The following is a 24,382-nucleotide window of genomic DNA, read 5'->3' as shown; positions in this document are numbered from 1 at the left end:
GACACAACAGACGCTCCCAGGCAGCTGATGAGTCCTCTGGATGGAGCCTCAGTGAAGGCCCATTTGATGTGATCAAATTCATTTAAAGGGATTGGATGTGAAGGTAATACAGAGCTCCAGTCTACCCTGGCCTGAAAGACCGACCGCTCTAGAAGAAGACTAGGCCTGGTGTTTAAAGCTAGTGGAGAGACTACTTTGTCATAGCGTGCACTGGTTGGAATGGCTCATAAAGAGTAAAATTATACATTTTCAGCACAAGTAAGAGAAGGCGGTTTGATAGTGCTCTGTGCTTTGATTGGCTATCTGTGCAGTTGTAGGGAGCCACTATAGAGCAGGAATCCAACTGTAATCTTTCCTCCGTGTAGATCAGATAGCTTAGTTTGTCTGGTGCTACGGAGTGCTGTAGCGGTGGCAGCCTAAGATGCTGGCATTATAGATACAGATCTAGTGTCGAGGCAGAGACGTGGCGTCAGAGGCCGCAGTGATAAAGCATGAGAGCTGTAGCCCAGGCTGGGTGTTCTGTGTCTCAGCTGCCTCTCTGTGTCCTGCTGCCCTGTGGCGTGCTACTCTACTCCTGTGCAGGAGACCGGGATGGATGAGACCTGCCCCCACATGCCTGTGTCCTCTGTGCCCGCTAAATCACACACAGGCCTGTCAGCAGTGGAACACTGTCACCCCCACTGAACTCTACTGCACTTTACTACTGTTTCAACCAACAGCCTCCATCCCCTTCCAACCACCTCTCTGGGCCTCAAATAGCTATTCACCAGCCCAATAGGAATGTTATCATTTTTGTGGCCATACTGGATTTAATCTGGGCTTACTGCTTAGGTTTGGCGGGTTTTGAAGTCATGTTTTCCACTGGAGAATAATAGTCTGTCATTCAGTAGGGCTAGGATTACCACTGTGTAGTGGAATCGGGTTTGTGGGTCGCTGTGACTTTTCCTTATGTAATTTGTGCCTGCAATATAAATTGACACTTTGTTTACAGTGGTTGGCACGTGGCTCAGTGAAGACTTAAAATGGCCTCCTTCATGAACGACTCGATGTGTTGTGTAGAAGTGAGGATTCAAAGCAAATGGATGAGATATTTTTCAAGCACAGTGCTCTTTCATGTATCAGCATGCATCCAAGGTGAAGGTGTTGTTCTGTAACTTGTGACAGCAAAATGTTGATATTTTTTTTTTCTCTCCAGCTCAAATCGAAATAATTCCCTGCAAGATCTGTGGAGACAAATCATCAGGCATCCATTACGGTGTGATAACATGCGAAGGCTGTAAGGTAAGCTCCCAGAGAACGAACATGTGGGTGTTAGGGGGAAAGGAGAGAGACAGGAAGCAGAAAAAGTGGAGAAACTTACAAAGAAATACCTTTGAACATGTTGTCTAACTTTTTAAACAATCTTGCGAGAGACTATAAAATGTAAACACACAGAGAGCATCGTCATTAAAATGGTCAAGCCACACAGAGGACATCACAGAGCCTCACTATTAGCAGGACAAAGTGACTCCTCTGCCTTGTACTGCCTCCGTTCCCAGGGACATGCTGCTTCAGTGTTTCTCCTTCTGCTGCAGCTTGTTTTTCTTGAAATAAAATCATCAAAAGAAGAAGTTGTTTGAATTATAACGGATTGTTGGCTGTATGCCGCTTTTATTGAAGCTAGCTTTTGTACTGTTTCAAATACACCAGGCATTCACGTTGAGGGGAATGTATCTTTTGCTTCTAGTGTATTCTTGATCCTGTGCTTGTCACCAGGCGAGTCATTAGTATTCCTCTGACAGGCAGCAGCACCTTTGCTGTTTTCCTCCTGTGTTACAGAGAGACAGGGGCTCATTCAGCTGCTCCTCAGAGCGCCTCTCTCTCTCTCTCTCTCCCTCAGACAGGAGCTAGCTGCCGGGAGAAACAAAACGCTGAAGAATAAGCTGCTGAAATGTATCTTTAATGATTGCTAATTACTCCAGGCAGAGAGGCATTTAATGATATGTGCGAGTACAAGAGTTTGGACCATAAATCACAGCATTATTAAAGAGTGCTGCTTGTCACTAGCAGTTCTAGCCAGGCTCCCGTAATGGCTGCCATTATGAAGCAACTTGGCAGCTGTCAGCTGTTTTCTTGTAATTAAACAGCCAATGAGCAGCTAATTAAGACATATGTGTATGGAGCAGTGGAGTGGGGCATGTTAATGATGTGCCGGAATCAATTCATTAAGTCAAAGGATGAGGAATCCAATCGGGGTGCGTGTGCCATCCTGTGTGCCATCCTTTAGCGCCGCACATGTTGGAGCCCTGTTAATCAACACTAATAACCCAGACTATAGAAAGATACTGCCTACCATTACATCACAGCCAAACACACCACCCCCTGCAGTACACATTGTTAAAACACACCACTCCTTCAATAAAACAACATAGAGCTTTATACAACTGACACTAGAACTCAATAGCCTGCAAAGCACTGGCATGGCAGCATTCTTGTACATTTATTTTAGCAACAGTAGCCTCCATAGTGATGAATATTGTCGGCTTCATCACTCTCAGTAAGTACCCAGTGAAACACAAGATCCTTTTATGTTTACAGGAATAAAAGCCAATCAGTCATTGGATACAGCAGGGCCACTGTGGTTAATATTATAATCAGTGCGGTCTCCCCCTCCCTCTCTCCGGTCTTAGGGCTTCTTCAGGAGGAGTCAACAGAGCAATGCGGCCTACTCATGCCCCCGTCAGAAGAACTGCCTGATCGACCGCACCAGCCGCAACCGCTGCCAGCACTGCCGGCTGCAGAAGTGTCTGGCAGTGGGCATGTCACGGGACGGTACGTACAGCGTCTAGTCGACAGGAGGGGACAGTCATGCTTCTAAGGCAGGACAACCCATGAAAGTGAATAGAACATTATAGACAAGTAGAACAACTGGAAAATGCTCTGACTGAATTACCGATAGATGTAACAGATTGTTATATCATAACGGACACCACTCTTAATGTGGTTAGAGTAGGAAATGGTGGTCTAGACAAACGTCAGTGATGTCGCTGCCTGTGTACGTTCCACTAGTAATTGGCGTGGCCGTGGGGGTAAGTTGGCAGGTGTGACAGAAAGTAGGTCTGATGAATAGAGGGTTGTTAGGAGGTGTCATTAGTGCTGGACTGGTGCAAGTGAGGCGGGGGGATGGGAGCACACAGGTGAGTGTCTATGGGGGAGGAGGGGGGTCAGAGTTGAGAATTATGGTCTAGACCAGGGTTTCCCCAACTTTGCCCTAGCACTACGCAGCTGATTCAAATAACCAGCTCATATTCTAGCTTTGATTATTTGAATAAGCTGTGTATGCAATGGGCAAAAATCTAAATGTGCAGTCCCCAGAACACTGTCTGAGAGAGGGGGGCTCACTCTCATGACCAGCTCTGTTTAGTCTGCAGGACTCCGTGAAACACAAAGCCTGTCTTGTATCTGATATCCCTGTCATACACAAACCAAGATCTCATTATTTTACCATGCCTGATTTTTCTGTCAGCTTTTTGGTATACCTGTAAGGGGTAGGGGTAAAAATGGTCAATTAAAGCCACCTAAAGACCTAATCGTGGTTCCTCCATTTTCTCAATTGTGTAACCAAAATACAGGTATCAGGTCTGTGTGACTAGTTCTCAGCTTTTTTTCCCAGTAAATATATTAACACGTCCATTATTTAACACCTCTCTAATTTGAAATGCAAAACGCCCCCAATGGTTTAACATCAGTAGCACAGAGAGGCTGCTGCCTACAGTACATACAGTACAGACTTGAAATCATTCGACACTTTAATAAATGGAACACTAGTCAATTTAATAATGTCACTTTAATAATGTTTACATATCTTGCATTACTCATCTCATATGTATATACTGTATTCTATACTATCTATTGCATCTTAGCCTATGCTGCTCTGATATTGCTCATCCATATATTTATATTTATATATTCTTATTCCTTTACTTAGATTTGTGTGTATTAGGTAGTTGTTGTGGAATTGTTAGATGTTACTTGTTAGATATTGCTGCACTGTCAGAACTTGAAGCACAAGCATTTCGCTACACTGCAATAACATCTGCTAACCATGTGTATGTGACCAATAACATTTGATTTGATTTGAACACACCCACCCCTCCCAATTTTCCAGTTTCCCACTGATATGTATGGAAAGGGTATATCTGCAAGAAAATTGTAAATAAGGGGCTGTTTGAAAGGGGTTCGTATATACATTGCCTTGTATTTTTACAGATAAATCTTCTGTCTGAAATAGGTATGAGTTGACCCGTAAGCTGTGACTAATTCGGGCTTACTGTAGGTTGCTCCCTTGTTGGAGTTTTTATGCAATAAAGATGTTAGTGTTTAAGGTTTCGCTAATACCCACTGAAACACATACATCTCCTTACCTGTTATAGACAGGCTAAAGTTGAGACACAGGCCAGTGTTATGTCAGTTTCAGTAGTAAAGGAGTGTCTGCTCTCTCCCTACAGCGGTGAAGTTTGGGCGCATGTCGAAGAAGCAGCGGGACAGCCTGTATGCGGAGGTGCAGAAACACCGGCTGCAGCAGGCGCAGCGTGACCACCAGCAGCAGCCCGGCGAGGCCGAGCCACTCACACCCACCTACGGCCTCTCGGCCAATGGCCTCACAGAGCTCCACGATGACCTCAGTGGCTATATGGACAGCCACACCCCCGACGGCAGCAAGCCCGACTCAGCAGTCAGCAGCTTCTACCTGGACATCCAGCCCTCCCCTGACCAGTCCGGCCTGGACATCAATGGCATCAAGCCTGAGCCCATCTGCGACTTCGCCCCCGGCTCAGGCTTCTTCCCCTACTGCTCCTTTACCAACGGAGAGACATCCCCCACCGTGTCCATGGCTGAGCTAGGTGAGGAGCAGGGTGAGACGTGAGGAGGGGGGAGAACAACTCAACCGTGGGGCAAACGACACAAAGGTTTCTTAAAATAGCAGGAGGTTGGAGACTCATCTCCAACACTCATTAAAATAGCCTCTTTTTTTGTAATTAGTTTCCATTAATTAGGGCCAATCAGGATCCAGCAGGGCACTCATCTGGGGAAATCATTTTTTTAGGCTCCCCTGTGCCTTGGAACTCCTTTTAACAGATGTGTTTTCAAAATCATTTACATTTTTATACTCAATATTTCTCTCTGAGCAAATGTGACCTTTCTTTCAGTGAGTAATATTGTGCGGCTGACTGCCCCACCTCCCCCTCTGTTTGGGTCACAGCTAGATTGGGTTTGACTGAAGCTTCAGCTGGGAGCTTCCTGGAGGCAGTAAAAGGAAATGTCAACAAGCCTCTTCCCAGTCAAAAAAAAGCCCACACTCTCCTCCTCCTAGTTGAAAGCTCAGTAAATAAATTGTATTTTTATATGGTGTAGTTCATCTGTGAGGTCTTCCCTGTGAGCAGCATTCAGGTCTGACACTGTTCTGATGTGCTGTGCTGTGCTATGTGGTTGTGTTGCAGAGCACCTGGCCCAGAACATCTCCAAGTCCCACATGGAGACGTGTCAGTACCTGAGAGAGGAGCTGCAGCAGATGACCTGGCAGGCCTTCCTGCAGGAGGAGATGGAGAGCTACCAGACCAAGGTATGGTAAACTTCCACCTTCCATCACCAGTATCACGACCATATGAACAGTACTCACTGTTCTGCGAACACAATACAACACAACTCCTGGGTCGTTCCACAAAATGAGTCCCTTTTGCATCCATTTGAGTATACAAAACATTAGGACACCTACTCTTTCCATGACAGACTGACCAGGTGAAAGCTATGATCCCTTATTGATGTCAACTGTTAAATACACTTTATTTAATGTAGATTAAGGGGAAAAGACAGGTTAAATAATACTTTTTATGCCTTGAGACATGGTTTGTGTATGTGTGCCATTCAGAGGGTGAATGGGCAAGACAAAATATTTAAGTTACTTCAACTGGGTATGGTAGGAGGTGCCAGGCACACCGGTTTGTGTCAAGAACTATAAAGCTGCTGGGTTTTTCACACTCATCAATTTCCTGTGTGTATCAAGAATGATCCACCAAGGACATCCAGCCAACTTTACACAATTGTGGAAAGCATTGGAGTCAACATGGGCCAGCATCCCTGTATAATGCTTTCGACACCTTGGAGGGGAGATGCAGCTCAATATTAGGAAGGTGTTCTTAAAGTTTTGTACACTCAGTGTATATACAGGTATATTAAGTAGAAATTGTGCACTCATATTGAATTTTAAATCCCGTTATATTAAACAAAGTGCCCTTTTAATATAGACCATATGGAAAATTCAATAAATCAGGTTTTTCATATGAATAAAAACTTGCTAAATGCCAAAATTCTGCATTTAGACATCTCCCTCTGTATGAATTCTATGACCTCTAGGAAGATAATCCCAAACATTTCTCCACGTTTTCACCATCATTGTATTTTTTTGGTTTGACAAAGTCCTTTCTGAAGATTATTTATTTAATGTGTTTAGTGATACATTTTAAGGTGCAAAAAATCCGTCCCTCATTTTAAGGTCAACCCTGTTACAGTATGTGAACTGAACTCTTGTACAACTATTCCTTTTTAAATACAGTATTTTTTTCAAAATGAACATTGAAGATCTGATAGTCAAATCATAGTGTAAAAGCAGGTAAGCTGGTTCTACTCTTTTTTTTTTTACATTACCTACATAACAAGGCCGTTAACCCCACTGTTCCCCGGTAGGCCAGCATTGTAAATAAGAATTGACTAGCCTAGTTAAATAAAGGTTCAAAGAAAAAATAACACGTCAAACCTGTTACCCATAGATAGACAGGCTAGAAATGTTTTAACAATTGAAAATATTATTTGAAGCATTAAATTGCACCTCCCTGTTGCACACATCAAGCTTCCATTCCTCTTTATTTGACACTCAATAGGCACTAACTATAGTATTTGTATTTATTTAACCTCTTAAGATGGAAAAACAACATTTTTTTTTTTATTACGTTAAACATGTGCTCTTCAAGTTACACTACCCAAAAGGGAGTCATTTGGAACGACCCAACTAGCTAATTCCATCCCATCCTTTTCTACACCAGATAAGCCTTTTCTCTCTCATTCCCCCTAGCCCCGGGAGGTCATGTGGCAGCTGTGTGCTATCAAAATCACAGAGGCCATCCAGTACGTGGTGGAGTTTGCCAAGCGCATCGACGGCTTCATGGAGCTGTGTCAGAACGATCAGATAGTGCTTCTGAAAGCAGGTATGACAGCCCGTCAACACGGCCCACTGCCGTCTCTCTCCCACATCCCCCTTCACCCCCCTCAGGCGTTGTCACAAGGGCATAGCTGACCTGACTATACAAAGCCTCCCTCACATACTGACTGTGTGTCACAGAGCCAGGAGGCTCCACCCTGCCTGCTTTCTCCCTCTGTTCCACAGCTCATCTGTGTCTCTTTCCTTCTGTGTCTCTGTCCCTCTATGTCCCTGTCTCTCTGCTCATTACAGAATAACAGTATTCAGGCTTATAGGCATTAAAGGGACTACAGTGTTGCTGAGCTGAGACACTAGCTATCATGAAGGCTGCCTCCTCTCTGCTCTGCCGTTGATGATATCTGCCCAAACTAATAGCTTCTCAATGCACACACACAAAAACACACACACATACGTACACAAAGAGATAGACAAACCCATCCGCCTCCCATGGGTAATTATCTCAGTTTTCCCTGGGTTTTTATTTGCATTAGCATTGCCAATATTAATAAGGAAATGGCGACAGAGATCTCTTGTCTCATGTGACATTTTAAACCAGTGCCATCTCATAAAGTGCAGTAATATTTTCTATTACACCTCTTTTACCCTCCAATCCAGTCCCACACAGCACAGCCGTATACAGCATTGTGTTTCACTATCCTTTTTATTGGGGTAACAATAGTTCCAGTCTTTTATGTCATGGGTTTCTGTTTAAAAGGAATCAGGGGTATAACACACAAATTAAGGAGGAAAAACGATCAAATATTGCATATGGTGTGTTGGGCCTAGTGATGCATGACTGGCAACTCTAACTCGATCTGTGGAAGAGAAGAATTTAGCATTATGGTATTTCTGTCTCCTCTGCAGGCTCTTTGGAGGTTGTGTTTGTCAGAATGTGCCGTGCCTTCGACTCTCAAAACAACACAGTCTATTTCGATGGAAAGTATGCTGGGCCCGATGTGTTTAAGTCATTAGGTAAGTGCTGCAAGAGTCCAATGCTGTGCATGTGTGTGTGTGTGTGTGCGCAAGTGTGTCTGCAAATGTGAGCTTGTGTGTGTGTAGCACTTATTTGCACAAGCTTGCATTGCTTTATAACAGACAAAGTTGTAATGAGAGCCAGGAAGCTAAGACTGAGAACTCATCCCTGCCTCACCTGGCTCTCTCCTCTCCCCAGTGGATACATATGGCAGAATAACATTCTTACTGAATCACTGCTGCTCCATATAACTCCTGTTAGGCTGCAATAAATAAAGCCAGATTGAATGCCCTTTGGGAGAGTTATATCAAAACCATCATTGAAAGTCAGCCATAGAATATCTCAGGTGGAAGCAAATAGCATTTGCTTTTGAATGCCATGACATTACTAAGACTCTCTACAGTGCATTCTCCCGTGCATCCAAATGCCTTTGGAGGAAATTAATGTGTCCTAGCACCGGTGTGAAAGCATAGTGTGAATGCATAAACCGTCTGTGTGTGCGTTGTGCATGCACGTCCGTGCGTGTGTGCAAGACTGAAGAGGAACAGTGCTGTGCTATTCAGTGTCTTGAATGTGGCTTCCCAAACAAGCCTTCCAGTGTCCACAGTCAGTCAGTCAGACAGACAGTGCTCCAGAATGGAGAGGCAGGCTTGGGGCAGGAACAGGGGAGGCAGCAGAGTGATGGGGCTCCAGAGTTGCACTGGCATTAGCTGGCATTAGCCTGTCTCTCACAATCCCCAATAATTGATCTAACTAAAAGACTCATTTGTGACCTCATTCCAGGTTGCGTCATTCCACCCAACTGCCAGAATGGGACTAGTCGGGGAGGGATGTCAGTAAAAGCATTGCTTGTTCCCGCCTCAGACACTCCCCTGTGCTGTCAGTGCACTGCACCTCTCACCTCTCTGCCTGTGTGCCTCTCTCCCAATAAAGATCAAGAGTGTGACTTGCTCTTTGGTCTGCCTCACCCTCATCCCCAACCCACTGTCTCTGTGTCTGTGTCCTTTGCTGTGGCAGGCTGTGACGATTTGATCAGCTCCGTCTTCGAGTTTGGGAAGAACTTGTGTTCTATGCACCTGTCTGAGGATGAGATCGCCCTGTTCTCCGCGTTCGTGTTGATGTCTGCAGGTAGGTGTCGTTCGCAGTACAAGAAATTACAGATTTGCAGATACACACTGCAGGGTCTCTTATGTACCCTCTTGCCCTGAAACTACTCCAAACAGCATTCCATTGAACACCATCCATCCAGCATGTCCCTCAATTAGACACAGAAGCCAGAAATCAGTATATCTGATTACTGAGTGTTGCTGAGTACAACATACACTGAGTGGACAAAACATTAAGGACACCGGTTCTTTCCATGACATAGACTGACCAAGTGAATCCAGATGAAAGTTACGATCCCTTGTTAAATCCACTTAAATCAGTGTAGATGAAGGGGGGGAGACATGTTAAAGAATGATTTTTAAACATTGTGCCATTCACAGGGAAAGACTTAATAAGTGCCTTTGAAAGGGGTATGGTAGTAGGTGCCAGGCGAACCGGTTTGTGTCAAGAACTGCAACGCAGTTTCCCTTATACATCAAGAATGATCCACCACCCAAAAGACATCCGGCCAACTTGACACAACTGTGGGAAGCATTGGAGTTAATATGGGCCAGCATCCCTGTAGAACGCATTCGACACCTTGTAGAGTCCATGCCCCGACGAGGGCAAAAGTGGGTGCAACTCAATATTAAATCAAATCAAATTTTGTTTGCCACATGTGCCGAATACAACAGGTGTACCGTGAAATACTTACTTACAAGCCCTTAACCAACAATGCAGTTTGAAGAAAATACTATTTTTTTTTTTTACTTTAGTTTATTTAGAAAATATGTAACACAATACACTAACAATAACAAGGCTATATACCGGGAATACCGGTACCGAGTCAATGTGCGAGGATACAGGTTAGTCGAGGTAATTTGTACGTGTGGGTAGGGGTAAAGTAGATAATGAACAGCAAGTAGCAGCAGTGTAAAACCAAGGAGGGGGGTGTCAAAGGCAAATAGTCTGGGTGGCCATTTGATTAATTGTTCAGCAGTCTTATTGGTGGTAAAAACTGTTAAGGAGCCTTTGGGACCTAGACTTGGCACTCTGGTACCGCTTGCCATGCAATAGCAGAGAGAACAGTCTATGACTTGGGTGACTGGAGTTTTTGACAATTTTTTGGGCCTTACTCTGACACCGCCTAGTATAGAGGTCCTGGATGGCAGGAATGTTGGCCCCAGTGATGTATTGAGCCGTACGCACTACCTTCTGTAGCGCCTTACTGTCGAATGCCGAGCAGTTGCCATACCAGGCATTGATGCAACCGCTCAGAATGCTCTCGAGGGTGTAGCTGTATAACTTTTTGATGATCTGGGGTCCATGACAAATCTTTTCATTCTTCTGAGGGGGAATAGGCGTTGTCGTGCCCTCTTCACCACAGTCTTGGTGTGTTTGGACCATGATAGTTTGTTGGTGATGTGGACAACAAGGAACTTCAAGCTCTCGACCCGCTCCACTTCAGCCCCGTCAATGTTAATGGGGGCCCGTTTGGCCTTTTCTTGTAGTCCATGATCAGCACATTGAGGGAGATGTTGTTGTCCTGGCACCACACTACCAGGTCTCTGACCTCCTCCCTATAGAGTGCCTTGCAAAAGTATTCATCCCCCTTGGCGTTTTTCCTATTTTGTTAAATTACCTGTAATTTAAATAGATTTTTATTTGGATTTCATGTAATGAACATACACAAAATAGTCCAAATTGGTGAAGAGAAATGGAATATGTATATGTATTTGACATGAAGCCCCTAAATAAGATGTGTTGCAACCAATTACCCTCAGAAGTCACATAATTAGTTTGATTGTACACAGGTGGAGTTTAAGTGTCACATGATCAGTATATATACACCTGTTCTGAAAGGCCCCAGAGTCTGCAACACCACTAAGCAAGGGGCACCACCAAGCAAGCGGCACCATGAACACCAAGGAGCTCTCCAAACAGGTCAGGGACAAAGTTGTGGAGAAGTACAGATCAGGGTTTAGTTATAAAACATATCAGAAACTTTGAACATCCCACGGAGCACCATTAAATCCATTATTAGAAAATGGTAAGAATATGGCACCACAACAAAGCTGCCAAGTGAGGGCCACTCACCAGGCAAGGAGGGCATTAATCAGAGAAGCAACAAAGAGACCAAAGATAACCCTGAAGGAGCTGCAAAGCTCCACAGTGGAGATTGGAGTATCTGTCCATCGGACCACTTTAAGCCGTACACTCCACAGAGCTGGGCTTTACTGAAGAGTGGCAGAAAAAAGCCATTGCTTAAAGAAAAAAAATAAGCAAACACGTTTGGTGTTCGCCAAAAGGCATGTGGGAGACTCCCCAAACATATAGAAGGTACTCTGGTCCGATGAGACAGAAATTTAGCTTTTTGACCATCAAGGAAAACGCTATGTCTGGCGCAAACCCAACACCTCTCTTCACCCCGAGAACACTGTCCCCACAGTGAAGCATGGGGGTGGCAGCATCATGCTGTGATGATGTTTTTCATCGGCAGGGACTGGGAAACTGGTCAGAATTGAAGCAATGATGGCAGTAAATACAGGGATATTCTTGAGGGAAGCCTGTTTGTCGTCCAGAGATTTGAGACTGGGACGGAGGTTCACCTTCCAGCAGGACAATGACACTAAGCATACTGCTAAAGGAACATTTGAGTGGTTTAAGGGGAAACATTAAATGTCTTGGAATGGCCTAGTCAAAGCCCAGACCTCAATCCAATTGAGAATTTGTAGTATGACTTAAAGATTGCTGTACACCAGCGGAACCCATCCAACTTGAAGGAGCTGGAGCAGTTTTTCCTTAAAGAATGGGCAAAAATCCCAATGGCTAGATGTGCCAAGCTTACAGAGACATACCCCAAGAGACTTGCAGCTGTAATTGCTGCAAAAGTTGGCTCTACAAAGTATTGACTTTGGGGGGGTGAATAGTTATGCACGCTCATGTCTTCTGTTTTTTTTCTTAATATTTCTTGTTTTTTTTTTATAAAAAGGATTTTGCATCTTCAAAGTGATAGGCATATTGTGTAAATCAATAATACAAACACCCCAAGAAATACATTTTAATTCCCGGTTGTAATTCAACAAAATAGGAAAAATGCCAAGGGGGTGAACAGTTTCGCAAGTCACTGTAGGCTGTCTAATCATTGTCGGTGATCAGGCCTACCACATTGTGTTGTATTTAAACTTAATGATGGGGTTGTGCTTGGCCACGCAGTCGTGGGTGAACAGGGAGTACAGGTGGGGACTAAGCACGTACCCCTGATGGGCCTCCTTGTTGAGGATCAGCGTGGCAGATGTGTTGTTGCCTACTCTTACCACCTGGGCGTGACCCGTCAGGAAGTCCAGGATCCAATTGCAGAGGGAGGTGTTTAGTCCCAGGGTCCTTAGCTTAGTGATGAGCTTTGTGGGAATGCTGAGCTGTAGTCAATGAACAGCATTCTCGCATAGGTGTTCCTTTTGTCGTGGTGGAAAAGGGCAGTGTGGCGTGCAATTGAGATTGCATCATCTGTTGGGGCGGTATGCGAATTGGAGTGAGTCTAGGTTTCTGGGATAATGGTGTTGATGTGAGCCATTCGGAAGGTGTTCCTAATGTTTGGTATACTCAGTGTATTCATCAACTGTAGATTCTGTAAACATTGCAGTGCTGATAATGAGTGTGTTTCTTATTCTCTGTGTAGACCGGTCCTGGCTCCAGGAGAAGGTAAAGGTGGAGAAACTCCAGCAGAAGATCCAGCTGGCGCTGCAGCATGTCCTGCAGAAGAACCACCGAGAGGATGGCATACTCACCAAGGTAAACCTCACACCCATACACCTACTCTAACTATATCTGTCATCTATAAGGGCAACTATAAAGACCTGAACTCAGCTGGATTATCGAAACCTCTCCTGAACTCTGAAAAAGATAGTTTACAGTAATGCAGTGATCCATTATTGTATGAAAATGAAGCAGTAGATTTCATGGTTGGCAGCATACGCAAGATAAACTAAGTTCATATTTTTGAGCAGAGATGAGAAGATATGTAACAATGGCATGCAAGCTCCATAAGAAGTGTCAAGATTTCCCCTGCTTGAGTGCCTGTATCAATATTTACCAGTCTGTTTGCCCCTGTGTGAAAGTGAATTTAGAGATGTTTTTCTTTAGCGTATCTCCATGTCCTTGCCTTACTGTGAATCTAAATAACAGCCTGTCTCTTTTCTTTTCTCACACAGTTGATATGCAAAGTGTCAACACTGCGAGCGCTGTGCAGCAGGCATACAGAGAAGCTGACGGCTTTCAAAGCAATATACCCAGACATTGTGCGTTCCCACTTTCCCCCGTTATACAAGGAGCTCTTCGGATCGGACTTTGAGCAGTCCATGCCCATTGACGGGTAGCCAGTAGCCCTGCCAGGTGCCAGTGTGGCCACGCGGGGAATGTCATAGGGAGCATGAATCTGAGACACTTTAACGGTGCCCTGCACAAACCAGGACGGACGGCACACTGCACACTTATCTATTTTTCTTTCTGGGGGGAGGGTTGGGGGGGGGTTTGATTCTGTCTGTTTATTTCACTGGGTTTAGTTGTCTCCGTTTAGAACCCAGGTGGGACTCTAAGCCCAGGGGACATGAAGAAAAGTTGGAGACAAAGCTTTCTTTTTGGATGAACTTGACCCTCTCATGCACATCATTCCAGCATGTTCCCAGGATGTCTCACACTGTTTAGCACTCATTGTTTGGACTTGTTTCCACAAAAGATAATTTACTGTATGGAGAAAATTATTGAATATGTCTGTGCACATGCCTAACTTAAAATTCTCCTCAGCAACCAACGATCTGGCTCTCCACTTCTCCTCTGGAGCTTCAATGTCCCATGTCTTATTGCATTGGAATACAGTTTCAATCTAAACTGTATCATATACACCAACGAATATAGCTGCCAGGGCATGTTTATCCTCCATTAATCCTTGGTAAAGCTTCTGTGAGAATCACAAATGGAAATTCATTGCTGCTAATGTGCATGTCCTGGTCAAGTTCAGCCCCTGTTCTCTTGTGTTTAGTTGTATGTTTGGAATGCAGTGTTTAGAATGAGAACTCGCAGCGACTTTGAGAGAGGCTCCTTCAGTGTGAGGCAATGTAAACGCACCTCTCTATGGACAATCATCTAAAAAGAAAAGTAGAATTCTGGTAATTCTAGTCAAAACACAATGATTTTAGCTGTCAAAGACTCCATCCACCATGGTTGCTTAGTGAAATCATGTAAGGCCATCTGCTATTAATCCTTGTGTGGACAGATACCCTGGAGAAACATAGGGCACCGCCACAACAATAAGGGTCCATTCCACCTGTTTTATAATGTACTACAGGGTATACGTATAAGTACTTACTATACAGAAAAAAAGTAATGTTTATAGATTCTATTTTAAATAAAATGTATGATATTAGTAGTTAGACAATTCTTAATTGTTGAATTGATAAGGCACTTTTATTTGCACCTTTCTTTAATTTAAGACTTGTATATTACCTAGTGATGTGTTGCATGTGCACAAGAAATACCAGTTGAACCATGGTCACAGAGGCTAATCCTTAGAGCTGCAGACAATGCTGTTCTGGGTGGGGTTTTGTTTTGGCTAGTTTGGGTTTGGCTGTGAGATTGCTAGGATGGTATGTTCTGGAGAAGCAGGCAAGTCACATTCACTCCATCACCTATTAGTTTAATACCGCCGACACACATGCATCTGCACTCTCAAACAAAAGCACACATGCAAAATAAACCTGGGCTGAATTGCTGATGCTGAAGATGTTTCCTGCTCAATCCAACGTCTCCATCTAGTGGAAAGTAGAGACACAGAAGGCCATGTGATAGAGAACTTTTGAAATACAGTACAATGCCGATTAGAGAGTGGTCCACACAGGCCTCAGACCATCTGTTGATCCTTCTGTTTACCCTTACACGTTAGTGTGTTTGTGGTATCAGTGTGGAGGAGTGACTGTGACTGCCTCTTCCCCAAGGCCTCAGCCAAGCTATGCCATTTGTTATGGGACAGAAAAGGGGGAAGAAGGAGATGTAATATTCAAAGCCTTGTCTGGTAGTAAAGCTTCTATTTTTGTAACATGTAGAGTGAATTAAACTCATGAAAGAGAGGGGGAGAGAAAGAGAAGTCAGGTAGCACTTACTATATTCCTGCAATAATTAGAGAAGCTGTTTGTATGACTAGTAGAGATTCATGACAATGGTAGAACAAGTGCTATTTTCAGAATTCTTTGTTGTTGTGGTTTTGTTGCGTGTGTCTTGTCGGTGTGGTAGAGAAGCGGTAGAAAACCCTCTGGATGTGCCATATAGTAAGTAGTTGTTGCTCCTGCTTTGCCGTTTACATGCCCATAATATAGAATTAATTGTTCTGACATTCCAGAAAACTCAGTGGTGGCTTGTAGAGAATTCCCATTTAATCCTGATATCCCTTTTAGATAACCCATAACAGCATGGGTGCAGTTTAGACACAACCCTCACCATAGTGTTGTTTTATTTTTTTTGCACACGATCATTCCTCTGCCGTGAAATTTGTACAAGACAGAGAATCTTGTGCTGTCACCCCTCAGGGAAGAGTTATTTTACGCTTTCTGTTGGAAATTTGATCTCTTGTGTTGTTGGTCCTCATTAGGTTTAGTTTATGTTTTGTTCAGGGATGTTCAATATTAAGTGGTTAAGAAGAACATGTGAAATTCATTACTGAGTAGTATTTTCCATTGCTGATGTAAAGTACTTAAGGGGCTGTTTGGCTAAGCACCAGAACTAGAAGTCGAGCTCATAACAAAAACAAACTTTATTTTTTCCATGTTTACAGCCAGTTTTCCCATTGGCCATACAGAATAGTTATTATTTTATCTACACTATATTTCTATTAGATACAATTCCAATGATAACGTTCTTCATGTGGACTCCAATGTCACCAGGGCCATTGTCACAAATGTATTATTATGATTACCCTCTGTGTTTAGATAAACCAAATATACTTACGCAATATAAAATATCTCTTCTTTCGGCTGTATTAATGCTGTGCTTAAATAAGGGCCTGGGTGACCACCAGTAACCACTACTCCCAACCAGTGAAACCCAGTCTGTCTCAAACAGTGATTGACAATCCAGGTGATAGCGGGCCTGCCCTGTGGCCCAGTGAGAGAGACATGGATGCTCAGGGAGGTAACATACAGACAGACCGGGGAAGCAGGTCTCTTTCCTCTGGACATAATGTATGCGTAGCATATGCTTTGCTATTTCATTAATTTATGAGCTTCTCATACTCTTTGACAGCTCTTGATTTATTATAGGAGGCAGGTTAACTTTTTCGTAGCACATTGGACATGCAGTACTGTACCTTCTTTTCACTAAGTCAGTCAAATCTTTACTTTTTCTACGCTTGCCCCCTAGCATATTCTCAGCCAAGAACTATTTGGTAGCTGTGTGTAAGTAACTATGATAGGTTTCTGCCAGGTAGCCACTGGAGTGGAATCCCATTTCCTGAAACACAGATGTCCTTCTCTGTCTCTATGTCTATCAAACTGGTCCTAAAGTATAGGTCTGTTCACTGTGTTATGTCCTCCTTTTAGTCTTTGTTTGTGTACAGTTTGATAGCAATATTGATTTGACAATGGGAAATGATCAGAGGCATTGTGTCTGTCAGTTTCAACAAACATCTCTGCACCCACATGGCGTGGAGGGACACATCATCCTGCATGCTTTCATTTTAGACATATGTAGCAAAGGATTGCTGCTGAGTCTGCTAGTATATCAATGTGAATAACACCTTATGGTCCTTCTGTCTCTGTGTCACTCGTGTAAACAAGCAATAGTGTGCGTGTGTGTGTGTGTGTGTATTTGTGTACTCACTGTGTGCATAAGATAAACCCCAGACAAGGCTTTAATAAACTAAGAGGGAAAGGGTTATGTGAATGAGGAGTCTGGTAGGTCTTTCCCTGGATTCGGTAACACAGAGATTTGTTCCATCCCGTATAGGGTTTAAGTGTTATAAGCATGACATAATACCTCTTTACAATTTATAGTCCTTCAAAGCGCACTGGAGCAAATGACTAACCACTCAGTCTCATGACGTGTTCAGTGCAGAGTAATTGGTAGAAAAAGAGACAAGTTGACAAGGAACAACACACCATCCAGATGTTATCTTGAGATGATTTGACTGCCTAGGAATCATGGGACTCCTATTTATTTGCCATAGAATATAGATTGTAAAGGTATGTGTGATGTCATGCTTACAACTGTGCTGTATTGAAGAGTTACCCAGATCTATCAGTCAGTTGAATTGCATTTTAACAATACTCTCATTTTCCAAAGCACAGCTAATACAGTTTTAAGATTAAAAAAAATTAAAAAAACATTTTAGAATATAGTAAAAATGGAAAATTGAGAGAAAAAAAACTTCTAGCCATAATCGAATGTCAAGCAATAATATGTGGTGCATTATTTTAAGTTTGTGCATAGGCTTTGGACATCTGCATGTAAATACACTTCTTATTTATCACTTTTGTTTTTGTTTTAATTTGTGTTATTTGGTTCTGGTTGTTATATTGTTTAGTCAGTATATTTGAGTGGTTCTGTTCCCAGGTGGAGGATAAAACCTCATGACCTGTAAACTATATATCTTCATTTCTCTCTCTCCCTCATCCTCAACTTTTAATCCACAATATTTAATGTTATTATTGATCACATGTATAAAGGTAACTTTGTAACTTCTGTCTGTATAGGTAAGGAGAAAATACTGCTACTAAGGCCTACAAATATTTATATGTTTATCAAATACACCATGCTGTACAATATCTCTGATTTTAATATCCTTCTCTCCTTTAGGATTAGATTGATAGTGGTAGGGTGTGCCAACATTTATTTTGTGTTATCTTGATGTGTGGTGCTAGGTAAGTTCCTTTTGTGGACAAAGTCTTGATTCCTAGACTTGGCCACCCTATTAGTCCATTCATTTCATTAAGTATTGGTGCATTATTGATATTAGGACAATAAATAATCATGGTAATGATAATGATGATGATAGTGGTAAATTTACTTCAAAACCCAGCCAGTACAGTACCTGTATCAGTGTGCTAGTCCTGGGGTAAGGCTCTTATTTCCTTCTCACTTAAATTATTATCAAAACCAGTATCTACTAATGAACAGGTTATTTAAGGGTTGCTCTTCTGATTTCTGAAAAAAAAGTCTAAAACAGCAGTATTGTTTTTCTTTGTTCTGATTGTAAAAAACCACTTGCTGAGGCTGTAGCTGGTCATATTTGCAAATGCGGAGTATTTACCTCTTTAAGCTGTGTAGTACTTTACTTTACATAGGAAAGTACTGTGCTATTGTCCATTTAAAACAGCCATTTTCTGGCTTCCTTATTTCAAAGTTAGTCTGCCCTGAAACAGTGTTTTTCTTTTAGACCAGTTTAGACCTTTGGCACCACCATTGTGTTATTAGAAAAAATGTACATGAAAAAGATCACCGTTTAGAGGTTAGATATTTTTTGTAACCTTTTTTTTCTTTTCACTCAGTAGCAAATATCAGCCAGAATGTGCTTGCAATAATACACAATGTACTACACTGAGTGCCTCTCAGTGTTACAGGACGCATAAATGGTATTCAATGTTATTGTTTTTGTTTTCCGAACATGTACTCAGCTGACAATGTATTTGCACGTAGGTTAACTCTGTCACCTATGTGTTACTACATTTCTCATATTCTGTCTTTATAAAGTTCACATTTTCTTGTTTATTTAAGGCACCATGTTAGATATTCAGATGACATAAATACGTTTCTCCCTCTCGTCTGAGTAGCATAACTGGGAAGGATGTAGTAATGTAAAATGGTCAAATTGATGAAGTACATTCTGGCTGACAATATTGCATAAAAGATGACCTGCTGATCCAGGTTCTGGATTTGACAAAAGAATGGACAATCCACGTTGATGTTTTTCACTTTGTTTTGTGATCATAAAATGCTGATTTCTTTATTGAGAACAGATAATTGACTAATGCATTGTATTTCAAATATTCATATGTGTATGCAAAAGATGCATACAACACATCTGAATTTCTTTAATGTTCTGTGTTTAATGTAAGCTCAAGGGGTTGGGGTAACTTCATGATGGGTCGAGTGTGGGTGGGATATTTCTCCTTGTGAAAGCAGTATGAACTGTAGAAAGCAGAAACCGGTATGTGGTTGTCACAAATTTTTAAGTCACATGTTTGCTACTTACGATGGAAACAGATGATCATGTACCTTTTTATCCAGCTCTTTTGAGCTCTCTTTAGCAGGTAGTCTATTCACAAAAGTAGTTTTGCTCCTTCTTGTCTGATTCTTAAATATGGAAATAAGTATTTTGATTCATTTTGTACATACAGGTGTAAAGAAAAATAAGAAATGCAATGTTGTCTTTTAAATACTTTCCATTCTAATATGAATGTTGTTATATTGTACTTAGAAACTGTACCTTTAATATTACCTTTATTAAAAGTGCATTGGACACATCGATTTTAGATGTGCTTTATGTGCTGTTATCCCATAATAAAATTTCCCGCTTGTAATGGGCTCTTAATTTCTGGTTGTCTCTCTATTGTCTGTCTCCTTTTATACAATACACTACATCAGAGCTCTCCAAATCTGATCCTGGAGTGCTACCCTCCTGTAGGTTTTCAATCTTACCCCAGTTGTCACTAACCTGATTCAGTTTATCAACCAGCTATATTAGAATCAGATGTGCTAGATTAGGGTTGGAGCGACTACACAGATACAGTGCCTTCAGAAAGTATCCACAACCCTTGACTTTTGTGTTACAGCACACATTTTTAATTTATTACATTGAGATTTTTGTCAAAGTGGAATTATGTTTTTTGAAAGTCTAAATAAGTTCAGGAGTAAAAATGTGCTTAACAAGTCACATAAGTTGCATGGACTCACTCTGACTGCAATAACATTGTTTGACATGATTTTTGAATGACTTCCTCATCTCTATACCCCACACATATAATTATCTAAGGTCCCTCACGGAGGTTAACCATTGCCATCCAAAGAAGGGCACCCATCTATTGGTAGATGGGCCAAAATAAAAAGCAGTCATTGGATTATTCCTTTAGCATATTTCAACCCTGCAGGCGCTACACAAAACGCTGAAATAAAATATAAAACATGCATTACCTTTGACAAGCTTCTTTTGTTGGCACTTCAATATGTCCCATAAACATCACAGTTGGTCCTTTTGTTCGATTAATTCTGTCCATATATATCCAAATGTTCCATTTATAAAGCGCGTTTAATCCAGAAAAAACAGCTTACAAAAAACACAACGTCACTACAAAATATTTCAAAAGTTGCCTATAAACTTTGCCAAAATATTTCAAACTACTTTTGTAATACAACTTTAGGTTGGTATTTTTAAACGTTAATAATCTATCAAATTGTAGACGGGTCTTTCTGTGTTCAATACAGGAATGAAAACAAACCAGCGATACGTTTTACATCTTGCGCAACCTTCAACAGTGTACCCAGTTCCTAGTTGGCCTACTTCTTCATTGCACAAAGGAATAACCTCAACCAAATTCCAAAGACTGGTGACATCCAGTGGAAGCGGTAGGAACTGAAAACAGGTTCCTAAGAAATATCCCTGGGCAATGACACTCAGGGAACAGAGAGAGGAAAATAAAAAATCTGAACAGTTAGTCCTCTGGGTTTTGCCTGCTACATAAGTTATGTTATACTCACAGACATGACTCAAACAGTTTTAGAAACTTCAGAGTATTTTCTATCCAAATCTATAAATAATATGTATATCTTATATTCTTGGCATGAGTAGCAGGAAGTTGAAATTGGGCACGCTATTTATCCAACAGTGAAAATTCTCCCCCCTAACCCCAAGAGGTTTTAAGCATGGTGAAGTTATTAATTACTCTTACATGCACCATACATGCACTCAAATGTATTCAGTGGACCTTGCTATTATGATTTTTGTTGTCCTTGATATAATTTGTTTTTTGCATTGTTTTCTGTTTTCCTTTCTCTTTGTCTTTTTTCTCTTTTGTTAATTTTGTTGGTTGTTGGGGGGGATCTTGGAGGGCTGGTGACCTGGCGGGTTGGGAGCTTGGGCCAGTGGCTGATATGTCGCTGGTTCGGATCCCCGTTTTTGACCCTGTGGGAGATCTGTCGACGTGGCCTTAAGCAGGGCGTTGACCCTGGTTGCTTCTGTGGGTCGCTCCGGATGGGAGTCTGTTAGATGACTGATTGTAACGTAAATGTTGTGCCGCTTCACTGCAGGTAGATTGTATTTTTTAATACCCCCCCCCCCCAAAAAAAAACCTATAAAGAAACAAACATTACACTTTGGATGGTGTATAGATACAGGCATCCTTTCTAACTCAGTTGCCGGAAAGGAAGGAAACCACTCAGGGATCACCATAAGGCCAATGGTGACTAACAGTTACAGAGTTTAATGGCTGTGATAGGAGAAAACTGAGGATGGATCAACAACATTGTACTGTAGTTTCTCCACAATACTAACCTAATTGACAGAGTTAAAAGAAGGAAGCCTGTACAGAATAAAAATATACCAAAACATGAATCCTGTTTCCAACAACGCACTAAGGTAGTAATACTTTTATAAAATGTGGCAAAGCAAATAACTTTTTGTCCTGAATATTTTCAAGGGTGGCTGCATCATGTTATGGGTATGCCTGTAATCGTTAAGGAGTGGGGAATTTTTCAGGCCAAAAAATAAATGGAATGCACGGGCAAAATCCTAGACAAAAACCTTGTTTAGTCTGCTTTCCACCAGTAACTGGAAGACAAATTCACATTTCAGCAGGACAATAACCTAAAACACAAGCCCAAATATACACTGGAGTTGCTTAATGTACCAAGAAGACAGTGAATGTTCTTGAGTGGCTGAGTTACAGTTTTGACTGAAATCTACTTGAAAATCTATGACAAGAACTGAAAATGGTTGTCCAGCCAAGATCAACAACCAATTTGACAGAGCTTGAAGAATTTTGAAAAGAATAATAGGCAAATGTTGCACAATCCAGGTGTGGAAAGCTCTTACAGACTTACCCAGAAATACTCACAGCTGTAATCGGCTGCCAAATGTGTTTCTACAAAGTATTGACTCAGGGGTGTGAAAACTTATGGAAATTAGACATTACTGTATTTCAATTTCTATAAATGTGCAAAAATTTCTTAAAACTTGTTTTCGTTTTTTCATTATGAGGTTTTGTGTGTAGCTGGGTGAAAAAATTAAATATTTAATCAATTTTGAATTCAAGCTCTAACGCAAAAACAAATGGGGAATAAGTCAAGGGATATAAATACTTTCTGAAGGCACTGCAGTAGTTCAATACACAGGTTCCTTAGGCCTACCTGATACAGGCCAGAGTTCAATTTGATCAAATCAAATCTCATTTTATTTGTCACATGCTCCGAATACAACAGGTATTTCACTTACTGTGAAATGCTTAACCAACAATGCAGTTCAACGAATTAGAGTTAAGTAAATATTTACTAAATATACTAAAGTAAACAAAATAAATTAACACAAGAAAATTACATAATAATAACAAAAATATATACAGGGGGTACCGGTACCGAGTCAATGTGCGGGGGTACAGGTTAATTGAGCTAATTTGTTCATGTTGGTAGAGGTAAAGTGACCATGCATAGATAATAAGCAGCGGGTAGCATCAGTGTAAAACCAAAGGAGGGGGGGTCAATGTAAATAGTCCGGGTAGCCATTTCATTAATTGTTCAGCAGTCTTAAGGCTTGGTGTAAGAAGCTGTTAAGAAGCCTTTTGGAACTAGACTTGGCGCTCCGGTACAGCTTGCCATGCGGTAGCAGAGAGAACAGTCTATGAATTGGATAACTGTAGTCTTTGACAATTTTTTGGGCCTTCCTGACTGCCTAGCTTTGCCCCAGTAATGTACTAGGCTGTAGTTTATAAATTAAACTTCCGGCGCCGACAGAGATGGCCGCCTCGCTTCGCGTTCCTAGGAAACTATGCAGTTTTTTGTTTTTTTACGTGTTATTTCTTACATTAGTACCCCAGGTCATCTTAGGTTTCATTACATACAGTCGAGAAGAACTACTGAATATAAGATCAGCATCAACTCACCATCAGTACGACCAAGAATATGTTTTTCGCGACGCGGATCCTGTGTTCTGCCTTACAAACAGAACAACGGAGTGGATCCTATGCAGCGACCCAAAAAAACGACTCCGAAAGAGAGGGAAACGAGGCGGTCTTCTGGTCAGACTCCGGAGACGGGCACAGCGCGAACCACTCCCTAGCATTCTTCTTGCCAATGTCCAGTCTCTTGACAACAAGGTTGATGAAATCCGAGCAAGGGTAGCATTCCAGAGGGACATCAGAGACTGTAACGTTCTTTGCTTCACGGAAACGTGGCTTACTGGAGAGACGCAATCCGAAGCGGTGCAGCCAACAGGTTTCTCCACGCATCGAGCAGACAGGAAAAAACATCTTTCTGGTAAAAAGAGGGGCGGGGGCGTATGCCTTATGACTAACGTGACATGGTGCGATGAAAGAAACATACAGGAACTCAAATCCTTCTGTTCACCTGATTTAGAATTCCTCACAATCAAATGTAGACCGCATTATCTACCAAGAGAATTCTCTTCGATTATAATCACAGCCGTATATATCCCCCCCCAAGCAGACACATCGATGGCTCTGAACGAACTTTATTTAACTCTCTGCAAACTGGAAAAAATTTATCCGGAGGCTGCATTCATTGTAGCTGGGGATTTTAACAAGGCTAATCTGAAAACAAGACTCCCCAAATTTTATCAGCATATCGATTGCGCAACCAGGGGAGGAAAGACCTTGGACCATTGTTACTCTAACTTCCGCGACGCATATAAGGCCCTGCCCCGCCCCCCTTTCGGAAAAGCTGACCACGACTCCATTTTGTTGATCCCTGCCTACAGACAGAAACTAAAACAAGAGGCTCCCACGCTGAGGTCTGTCCAACGCTGGTCCGACCAAGCTGACTCCACACTCCAAGACTGCTTCCATCACGTGGACTGGGAGATGTTTCGTATTGCGTCA

At 42.1% G+C, this 24,382-nt stretch overlaps 1 protein-coding gene across 2 annotated transcripts in view; it reads left to right on the top strand.

Annotated features, from left to right (window-relative positions):
• LOC139405503 (nuclear receptor ROR-alpha A-like) overlaps positions 1-19,869 on the top strand; it is a 260,164-nt gene extending 240,295 nt beyond the window's left edge. For both annotated transcript variants that reach the window (XM_071147889.1, XM_071147899.1), the window contains 9 exons: positions 1,196-1,281; positions 2,670-2,811; positions 4,488-4,883; positions 5,481-5,602; positions 7,109-7,241; positions 8,099-8,206; positions 9,225-9,335; positions 12,973-13,085; positions 13,505-19,869. In XM_071147889.1, coding sequence (XP_071003990.1) covers positions 1,196-1,281; positions 2,670-2,811; positions 4,488-4,883; positions 5,481-5,602; positions 7,109-7,241; positions 8,099-8,206; positions 9,225-9,335; positions 12,973-13,085; positions 13,505-13,669 — 1,376 coding nt within the window. In that variant the 3' untranslated portion in view covers positions 13,670-19,869. The remainder of the gene's footprint in view (positions 1-1,195; positions 1,282-2,669; positions 2,812-4,487; positions 4,884-5,480; positions 5,603-7,108; positions 7,242-8,098; positions 8,207-9,224; positions 9,336-12,972; positions 13,086-13,504) is intronic.
• Positions 19,870-24,382: the final 4,513 nt, after the last annotated feature.

This window comes from Oncorhynchus clarkii, chromosome 1, assembly GCF_045791955.1.
Source record: "Oncorhynchus clarkii lewisi isolate Uvic-CL-2024 chromosome 1, UVic_Ocla_1.0, whole genome shotgun sequence".
Lineage (NCBI taxonomy): Eukaryota > Metazoa > Chordata > Actinopteri > Salmoniformes > Salmonidae > Oncorhynchus > Oncorhynchus clarkii.
The sequence above is the reverse complement of the archived record's forward strand: the minus strand, read 5'-3'. Positions and strand labels throughout refer to the sequence as shown.